At 38.2% G+C, this 10,676-nt stretch overlaps 1 protein-coding gene across 2 annotated transcripts in view; it reads right to left on the bottom strand.

Annotated features, from left to right (window-relative positions):
* The window catches only part of BAZ1A (bromodomain adjacent to zinc finger domain 1A), a 99,498-nt gene that overhangs the window by 50,001 nt on the left and 38,821 nt on the right, over positions 1-10,676 (bottom strand). For both annotated transcript variants that reach the window (XM_003791975.3, XM_003791976.2), the window contains exons 4-5: positions 8,536-8,679; positions 1,937-2,041 (exon numbers count right to left, since the gene is read on the bottom strand). In XM_003791975.3, the coding sequence (XP_003792023.1) occupies positions 1,937-2,041; positions 8,536-8,679 (249 nt within the window). The remainder of the gene's footprint in view (positions 1-1,936; positions 2,042-8,535; positions 8,680-10,676) is intronic.

The raw sequence follows: 10,676 nt of genomic DNA, 5'->3' as shown, positions 1-10,676 counted from the left end.
GCTTGAGCCCAGGAGTTGGAGGTTGCTGTGAGCTGTGATGCCACAGCACTCTACCCAGGGGGATAGCTTGAGGCTCTGTCTCAAAAAAAATATTTGGAGAAAAAATTGCTTTTGTACTAAAGATGTACAGATTTTCTTCCTTGTTATTATTCTCTAAACAATGCAGTATAATGACTATTTATAGAGCGTTTACCTTACATTAGGCATTATAAGTAATCTAGAGATCATTTAAAATACACAGGAGGCTGTGTATAGGTATATGCAAATACTACATTTCCTATCAGGGACTTGAGCATCCACAGATTTTGGAAACTAATCCCCCCTGGGTATTCGTTTCTTAGCCTTACTGGACAGCATAGATATAACATTTCCACAATCATAGAAAGTTCTACTTGTTAGGGCTACTCTAGCATATCAAATCTTCTTTATTAGAGTTACATTACCATCTCTTTACTAAAAGAAGAGTACTGTATTATCTTTTGATGCTAACAAAAGATCTGTAAGTCATTTAAGTCCTCTATTATCAAGTGTAACTTTCTCACCTTATAATTCTTCTGCTCACCAAGTAAGAAGGAAATGAGCTAACAAGACTGTAATCAAGGTCTAGCAGAAAAATATTTAAAGTTTAAGTCAAAAAGTAAAAAGGTCTGTCTGTTGTCTTTTAAAAAAAGTAAAAACAAATAAGAAAATATTAAATTGGGAATTAAATTATATAAATAACATCTTGAACTAAAAACAGAACAAAACAAAAAAGATGCAAAACTCAACTGTGAACAAGGAAAACATTTGTAGTCTCAACTCCCTATTAGCCCATAAGCTAAAACAAATTAGTTTAAATAATCCATGAACATTAAACTTGGGAATACTATTTTTTCAATATACAGTAAAATATAGAACAATCTAGAGATCTTAAGCTAACTAACCAACCAACCAAACAACCATGTATATCTCAATATAGTTATAGAAAGTGATATATCTGACTCAAGAGTTTCAACAGTTACATTATTCTCATTTTTCTTTGGACACATATATGGGGCAAAAGGGATAAGAGAATAAGTAAAATCTCTTCTACACTAAGTGAAAGGCAAGACTTGACTTGTAGGTGATAGGTTGAAACCTGGCTGATAATGTCAACTTACTTTCAGATGACTAACAGCCTAACCTCACTCCGTCTCTCTCTTTTGATTAGGCTTCAAACAAGAATTTTTTAAGACACTCAATTTTTATGTTTTAACTTTTCTTTTTTTGGAGACAGTCTCACTGTGTCACCCTGGGTAGAGTACTGTGGTGTCACAGCTTACAGCAACCTCAAACTCTTGGGTTTAAGTGATTCTCTCGTCTCAGCCTTCCAAGTAGCTAGGACTACAGGTACCTGCCACAACGCCCGGCTATTTTTTGGTCGCACTGGTGTATGTGGCTGGCACCCTAGCTGCCGAGCCTTTTTTTTTCTTTTAATAGGGATAGAGATTCGGTATGGTGCCAGGCTGGTCTTGAACTCCTAGACTCAAGCTATCAGTCACCCAAAGCACTGGGATTATAAGCATGAGCCACCAAGCCCAGCCAAACTTTCTTAACTAGTAGGAAAAGACTGACCAAATGTTTATGTCTAATGAATACAATAATATAAACATGACACATTTGTAAGCACCATTAAATTTCACAGCTTTGAAAACAGTTCTCTCATGCAAAGTATTTCATAAATTGTATCCTTCTTAATTCTTTAGATTCAAAACTATTTGGGGATAGATACTAATCTAAACAAAGGTCTGAAATAGTCTATTAGGATTCATATAAATCAGTCTATGAACATATAAATGTACATTTATTTTAGATAGAGAAGCAATCAATTGCAAACTACACATTTTTCTACATCAAACCTTGTTAATCTAACATACACATAATTATAAACTATTACAGAGAAGACACTGAGTTTTACCTGATTTGTGTTGCTTTAACAATAGCAGACTCATATAACTCTCTTTTTTTAATGGGTTGTACCTTGTACTTAAATAGTAAGGGATCAACTGCATCTTTTCTTTTCCTAAAAAAAAGGAAAAGATACCAATCAGTTAATAAGTTGGAAACATAACATTTTAAGTGGAGCCCTAGTTTCTAAGAATTTACTATAATAGAAACATGCATTATTTATTTATTCATTCATTTATTTAGTTATTTCTTTTTGAGTCTCACTCTGTTGTCCTGAGTAGAATGACATGGCATCATAGCTGACAGCATCCTCAAATTGGGCTTGAGCAATCCTCTCAAGTAGCTGGGACTACAGGCATGCGCCATTATGTCTGGCTAGTTTTTCTATTTTGTTTTTTAGTAGAGATGGGGTCTTGTCTTGCTCAGGCTGGTCTTGAACTCCTGAGCTCAAGCAATCCACTCACCTTAGCCTTCCAGAGTGTAGGAGCCACTGCTCAGACTGCATTTTTATTTTAACTAAAATTTTACAGATTACTGATACCCTGCCTCCCCCATCCCATTAGCCAAAATAGTACTAAACTATTATGTGACTATTTTAATTACTTATTCAATAAATTTGTCTTGAGTGAAGAAAGTTATTGAGACGAGTAAGCACAAAGTACTTGGTTTAGGTTAAATAAAACTGTTTTTTGTTTGTTTTGAGACAGAGTCTCATTTTATCAGGCTGGGTAGATTGCTGCGGTGTCACACAGCTCACAGCAACCTCCAACTCCTGGGCTTAGGCAATTCTCTTGCCTCAGGGCCCCTGAGTAGCTGGGGCTACTATTGTAGCCCACCACAATACCCGGCTATTTTTTTGTTGTAGTTTGGCCAGGGCTGGGTTTGATCCCACCACCCTTGGTATATGGGGCCGGTGCCCTACTCACTGAGCCAAAGGCGCTGCCCAATAAAACTGTTTTTTAAAAAAGTTCTTGAATTATCTACCTATTTATTTAGAGATGGGGTCTCATTGTGTTGCACTCAGAGACAGGGTCTCACTGTGTTACACAGGATAGAGTGCAGTAGTGTCATCATAGCTTACTATAACCTCAAACTCCTGGGCTCAAGTGATCCCCCTGCCTCAGCCTCACAAGTAACTGGGAGCAGGAGCACTCTATTGCACTTGGCTAGTTTTTCTATTTTTTGTAGAGACAGAGTCTGGCTCTTGGTCAGGCTGGTCTCAAACTCCTGGTCTCAAGCAGTGCTCCTAACTTGGCCTCCCAGAGTGCTAGGATTAGAGGTATGAGTAACCTTGTCCAGCCTTGGATTTGCTTTTATCTTTCATCTTCATAGCTATATAATCCAAGAGTAAAAATGGAGATAATGGCTCAGCGCCCATAGCTCAGTGAGTAGGGTGCCGGCCATATACACCTAAGCAGGCGGGTTTGAGCCCAGCCCAGGCCCACTAAACAATGACAACTGCAACCGAAAAATAGCCAGGCATCGTGGCGGGTACCTGTAGTCCCAGCTACATGGGAGGCCGAGGCAAGAGAATCACTTAGGCCCAAGTGATGGAGGTTGCTGTGAGCTGTGACACCACAGCTCTCTACCGAGGGTGACATAATGAGACTCTGTCTCAAACAACAACAACAATAAAAAAATGGATATAATGTACTTTATTGCCAAAGAGGCTACGCATTTAATCACCACCCCACTAACTTCTCATCCATCTCTTCTTTCCTTTGAGGGTTCATTCATTCATTCAATAGTTAAGACTCCACAATGTGACAAATACTACTCTAAATAATTAAGATTCATTAATCAACAAAACAGAAACATAGTGGGGAGATACAGGCAAACAAAAAAATACACAACAGGATAGGTGGTAAGTGCTGTGAGAAGGTGGGAAAGTCACTATCTCATATTGATAATGATCCTCAATTAAGTTAACCAGGTAGGCCCTCTAAGAAGTTATATTTAAGCAGAAATCTGAAAAAGAATACAAAGCAGCAATCCATGAGAAAATCTTGGGGAAATGAGTTTAGAATCTTTTTTTTTTTTTTTTGAGACAGAGCCTCAAGCTGTTACCCTGGGTAGAGTGCTATGGCATCACAGCTCACAGCAACCTCCAATTCCTGGGTTTAAGTGATTCTCTTGCCTCAGCCTCCCAAGTAGCTGAGATTACAGGCGCCTGCCACAATGCTCAGCTACTTTTTGTTGCAGCCATCATTGTTGTTTGGAGGGCCCAGACTGGGTTTGAACCCTAGCTCAGGTGTATGTGGCTGGCACCTTAGTCGCTTGAGCCACAGGCACGGAGCTGGGAAATGAGTTTAAAGGAATGCAGAAAACATATATAAAGACCCGAAAGTTTAAGTATACACAGTCTGCATTACAAGCAGAATGAATAGGGCGGTGCCTGTGGCTCAAAGGAATAGGGCGCTGGCCCCATATACCCGAGGGGATAGGTTCAAACCCGGCCTTGGCCAAAAACTGAAAAAAAAAAAAAAAAAAAAAAGAAGCAGCAGAATGAATAAGGAGAATTAAAGAAGATTCAGGGAGGCAGCAGCAGGGCCAGATTATAGAACATCACTAAGGGCTTTGGATTTTGCCCTGAGTATAAGCCAGCAGAGTATTTAAACCCTCAAATATTGCTGGTGAGAATATAAAATGGTATGGCTTCTGAGAAAAGCTATTTGGCAGTTCCTCAGAAAATTAACTATTAAATTGCCATATAACCTACCAATTCCAATCCTAGGCACATACCCAAATGAATTTAAAACAGGGAATCAAATAGATACTTGTATACCAATATTCACTGTAGCATTATTCACAATAGCCAAATGTGGAAACAATCCATGTGTCCACCAACAGATGAACCAATCAACAAAATGTGATACACACATACAATGGAATATGCAGCCATAAAATGCAATGATGTTCTTGATACATGTTACAAAACAGACAAACCCTAAAATATGCCAAGTGAAATGAGCAACAATACAAATATATATGTTTATAGTTATATGAAGTATCTAGTATAGGAAAATTTAAAGAAACAAAGTATTTTAGAGGTTCCCAGGAGCTGAGATGATGAAAAGTTCATTGTATACCAAATGTATACTGTCAATGAATATACATTTAAGAATACTTTAAATGGCAATATATTTTATGTATGTATTTTAAAAAGTAATAACTTATTTTTTAGAGCAGTTTCAGGTCACAGTAAAGGTGATAAATGTGAATTTATATGTCCCACATAGCCACAACCTCACAACTATCAATATTCTGAACCAGAGAGGATCATTTGAACATATACTAACAAATATCATTATCACCCAATATATCATTCTCAGCGTTATATATTCTATGGGTTTTCACCAACATATCATGACGTATATTCACTACTGTAGTGCAGTAGGTCTCCCTTATTCGTGGTTTTGTCTTTGAAGGTTTCAGTTAGCCATGATCAACCTTCATCTGAAAATATTCATATTAGGTGGAAAATTCCAGAAATAAACAATTCATAAGTTTTAGATTTTACACTATTCTGAATAGCATGATGAAATACTGTGCAATCCTCCCTTTGTCCAGAATATACATGCTGTAATGCCACCTCTCCACTAGTCACTTAGGAGCCATCTCAGTAATCAGACTGACTGCTAATCTGATTGACTGCCAAGGTGTTGGGTTCAAGTAACTTGTTTTACTTAAAAATGACCCTAAGTGCAAAAGTAGTGATGCTAGTAATTGGATATGCCAAAGAGTAGTGCTTTAAGTGAAAATGCTTAAGTTCTAGACTATTTTAATAAGGAAAGAAAAAAATACACTGAGGCTGCTAAGATCTGTGGTAAAAATTAACTTTCTATCTAGTGAAAGAAAAAGAAATTCATGCATAGTATATGTAAGACTTGGTCCTGTCTGTGGCTTCAGGCATCCACTGGGGGTCTTAGAATGTATCCCCATGGATAAGGGGAGACTACCATCATATATTGTACAAAATAGTCCAAATGCCCTAGAAGTCCTCATGCTCTACCTATTCATCCCTCCCTCCCTGAACCCCCTTGCACCCACTTATCCTCTTATTGTCTCCACAGTTTTGCTTTCCCCCAGAATATCCTATAGTTGGAATCATACAGTGTATGATTTCCCCAGCCTTTCAGATCGGCTTCTTTCACTTAGTAATACGCACTTAAGTTTCTTCCATATCTTGTCATGGCTTGCTCATTTCTTTTTACTGTTAAAAATTATTTTACTGTAGGGCGGCACCTGTGGTTCATTGGGTAAGGCGCCAGCCCCATATACCGAGGGTGGCAGGTTCAAACCCAGCCCTGGCCAAACTGCAACAAAAAAATGGCCAGGCATTGTGGCAGGCACCTGTAGTCCCAGCTACTCGGGAGGCTGAGGCAAGAGAATCGCCTAAGCCCAAGGAGTTGGACGTTGCTGTGAGCTGTGTGACACCACAGCACTCCACCGAGGGTTAATAAGTGAAACTCCATCTCAAAAAAAAAAAAAATCTAAAAACAAAAAAAAATTCTACTGTATTACACAGTTTGACCGTAAGAATCTGGACATTTCCTCACCTCGAGGCACCTCACAGCATCTAAAAAATTAGAAGAGTATACTAAAAGTTACTATAAGATAGATAGCCTTAGATGATAAATCATTTTCTTTTTCTGAGACAGAGTCTCACTATGTCACCCTGGGTAGAGTGCTGTGATCTCACAACTCACAGCAACCTCAAACTCTTGAGCTTAAGCAATTCTCTTGCCTCAGCTTCCCAAGTGGCTGGGATCACAGGTGCCCGCCAATCCCAGCTTTTGTTGTTGTTGTTGTTGTCATTGTTTAGCAGTGGTACATGTGGCCAGTGCCCTAGCCACGAAGCTATGGGTGCCAAGCCAGACAAACCATTTTAAATTGAAAAAGTTTAGATAAATAAATGCTTAACACATTTGTACATCTACTTAGAAACGCTTTATATAAAAGTCTGCGTTCAATCCTTTAAAACTAGGCTTAGTTTTTTATCTTGGATTAAAATTTTTAAAAAGCATTCTTAAAAATTAATATGAGAGTAAGAAAACTTATTTCTATTTATTATTAACCAATACTTGCATTTTTACTTATATCTCTACCTATATATATACACTCATCTAATTTATAACTAACTCTATTTAAGGGTTACAATCTTTGACACAGTCCAAATAAAACACATCAACTAGTACTATCAGACATGCTCAAGGTCATACATTACCTACCACCGTAGCCACTAATTCTGTATCTTCAACACAGTACTTAATGGAAGACACAGGCAAGTGACATAGCAATTTCTTTTTCTGCTACTATTTTGCTTACTAGTATCAGCAAGGAAAAAATGAGATGTACCAACACACTTATTATACAGGACCATGTCATGTTCCATTCAGTTGCCTAAGTATCATTTATTCTGTCAGGCAATGTGCTAGCCAGATGACCTTACACAAATCCAATTAACCTTAAGTTTTAGGTTCTTCTTCATTATAATGCTCCTTCAGAACGGAGAAAAATGCTTATAAAGCACTTAGTACAATGCCTGGCCATAGTCAATTCTCAAATGCTAGTTATAGCTACAATAGTTCATGTAAGATAAAAGAGAACTTGAACTACACAGTTCTAAAAGGCAAAAATAGCCACTGGTATTTTGGGAGCAAAGTAAACAAAAAGTAGTTGAGAGTGGGCTCAGGTTTCTCATTTTAATATTATGGAACTGTTCACTAAAAACAGGGAAGCAAGAAAAACACAAGACCAGCTAGAGAAAACATTTTAAAGTCTGAGATGCCTAAAAGGGGGAATGGAGCAGTGAAGATTTTAGAAAGATTGTTGTGGACAACAGAAGAGGATGCTGAGCTAAAATATTTAAAAGGACTTTTAATCAGTTGCAGACTTAGCTGAGATGTTAAATTGCATATTTATGTATGTTTGTGTTATTGTTCTCCAAAAGCACTCATGTGACCACACCACCAAGTGACTGAATTTTAGGTGGTTACACAGATTCATTACTACATACAACATAAAGTATTAATAATTGGCTCGGTGCCTGTGGCTCCAGTGGCTAAGGCGCCAGCCACATACACCTAAGGTGGCAGGTTCAAATCTAGCCCAGGCCCGCCAAATAACAATGACAGCTGCAACCAAAAAATAGCCGGGCGTTGTGGCGGGCGCCTATGGTCCCAACTACTTGGGAGGCTGAGGCAGAAAACTCGCTTGAGCCCAGGAGTTGGAGGTTGCTGTGAGCTGTGATGCCACAGCACTCTACCCAGGGGGACAGTTTGAGGCTGCATCCCCCCCCAAAAGTATTAATTAAAGTACAGAATGAATTTTCTCAAGTAAACAAAAGTTGAATGTATAAACAAAGGTGAATGAAGGTTAGCTTCAACTGCTCTTTAAAAGCTGATTAGAGTTAATTAGGTAAACTGCAATTTTGGAAATTCTAACAGCTCTTGTTGAACCAGATATTTGGATGGGTAGTATATGACAGTATAAGTAGAGGGGAAGAAAAGAAGAAATGAAGGAAAAATCATTTCAAGGAATATCATTATGATATTTTAATATATGGTAATGATATATTTGATAATTTAAAAAATAAAAATCACTTACCCATTTTGAAAAGAACAGCTTTGTGTTTCTGAATCATCACTATCACTAATGATAATAGTTTCTCCATCTACACTGCTAACATGCCCATTAGCAAAACCATTTTGATGTGATGGAGGGAGGACTTCCAAAATCCTACATTGTAACCTGAAATGAAATATTTAAAATGCAAATCATTTGATATTTTACAACCAAACATTTCAGAACAACCTATTTTAAACAAGTGATGTTATTTTCTTTTGCAGAGACCATGGCAGACTGACATAAACAATTTAATCAAAAAGAAAAATCTGTAACATCTAATTTAAGCAAATAATTTAAAACAATGCAAAGCTATTTGTAAAGTTCAATTTATCAATGTTCTTAGAGCCTCAGCATCTGTAGCTCAGTGGTTAGGGTGCCAGGCCACATACACCAGGTCTGGCAGGTTTGAACCTGGCCCAGGCCTGCTAAACAACAACTACAAAAAGATGGCCAGGTGTGGTGGAGGACACCTGTAATCCCAGATACTTGGGAGGCTGAGGCAAGAGAATTGCTTAAGCCCAAGAGTTTGAGGTTGCTGTGAGCTGTGACACCACAGTACTCTACTGAGGGTGACATAGTGAAACCCTAGCTCAAAAAAAAAAAAAAAGATTCTTAGAAATTATATTCTTTATTATGTCCTTCCTACTTCTAGCTCTGGATTCAGTTTGTTCTTTTTCTAGTAAAGTTGTAAAGTTAAGTTGTTGATTCAAGGTCTTCCCTGTTTTTTAATGTATGCATGTATAGATACAAATGCCTCCCTTAGCACTGCTTTAGCTGCATCCCATAAATGTTGATATGCTGTTTTTGTTTTCATTCATCTCTAAGTATTTTCTAATTTCCCTTGCAATTTCTTCTATTAGGGTGATTCTGAAGGATACTGGTATGTAAGTCAGTGGACTGACTGGGGAAAGATCTACCCTAAATGTGAGCAGGCACCATCCAATCAGTTCAGAACAAAAAGAGAAAACACAAATTCACTCTTTTCTGGAGTTGGGATACATTTCCTCTACATTAAAAACATCAGAACTTTAGGTTGTCTAGCTTTTGACCTCTGGGACTTGCACCAGCAGCTACCTAGGTTCTCAGACCTTCATACTGAGAGTTATATGATTCTCAACTGATGTGAGGTGGCACACTGGTGCACCACAAAAATCCTAAAAGATCATAACTAAATTATTTTCAAAAGAAGTACAAAGAACAGTAACTGCATTCTTTTATTTTACTCTTTTTTTTTTTTGATCAACATAATTTAAGGGTGCCATGGAAGTTTAACTATAGTTCAAGTGTGCTGTGAGATAAAAAAGATTGAAAAACACAGTTCTAGGGCCTTTGGACTTGGACTGAGCCATACTACCAGCCTCCCAGTTCTCCAGCTTGCAGACAGCCCATTGTAAGACTCAGCCTACATAATCACATGAGCCATTTCCCCTAAAAAATCTTTTTGTATCCCCCCCATATATATATATCCTATTGGTTCCATCTCTCTGAAAACTCTGACTAATACAGATGTCTATCTTTAAAATCCAGTGAAATATTCTCATATTCATGCCTGCACCCCCCCCAAAAAATTCAATGATAAGAAATTCATGACCAAACATATATATGGTTTATAAATCCTGGAGAATATTCTATGTGCATTTGAGAATAATGTGTATTGATATTGGGATGAGTGTTCTGTATATGACTGTTAGATCTAGTTGGTTTATTGTATTGTTCAAGCCCTGTATTTCCTTGCTTATCTTCCATCTGGTTTTTCTATCCACTACTGACAGTGGGTACTAAAGTCTCCAACTATTACTGTGAAAATGTCTCCTTCTTCTCTTAGCAATTATATTTTTAACTAAAGTAACTGATTAGAAAATTAACTACAGGCTCGGCGCCTATAGCTCAACCGGCTAAGGCGCCAGTCACGTACACCTAAGGTGGCGTGTTCGAATCCCCAGCCCGGACCTGCCAAACAACAATGACAGCTGCAACCAAAAAAAAAAAATAGCCGGGCGTTGTGGCGGGCGCCTGTGGTCCCAGCTACTTGGGAGGCTGAGGCAGAAAACTCGCTTGAGCCCAGGAGTTGGAGGTTGCTGTGAGCTGTGATGCCACAGCACTCTACCCAGGGGGACAGT

The sequence above is a fragment of the Otolemur garnettii genome, unplaced genomic scaffold (genome assembly GCF_000181295.1).
Source record: "Otolemur garnettii isolate 467f Iridium unplaced genomic scaffold, OtoGar3 scaffold00052, whole genome shotgun sequence".
Taxonomy (NCBI): Eukaryota; Metazoa; Chordata; class Mammalia; order Primates; family Galagidae; genus Otolemur; species Otolemur garnettii.
Note: the sequence above shows the minus strand (reverse complement) of the source record. Positions and strands in the feature narration are given on the sequence as shown.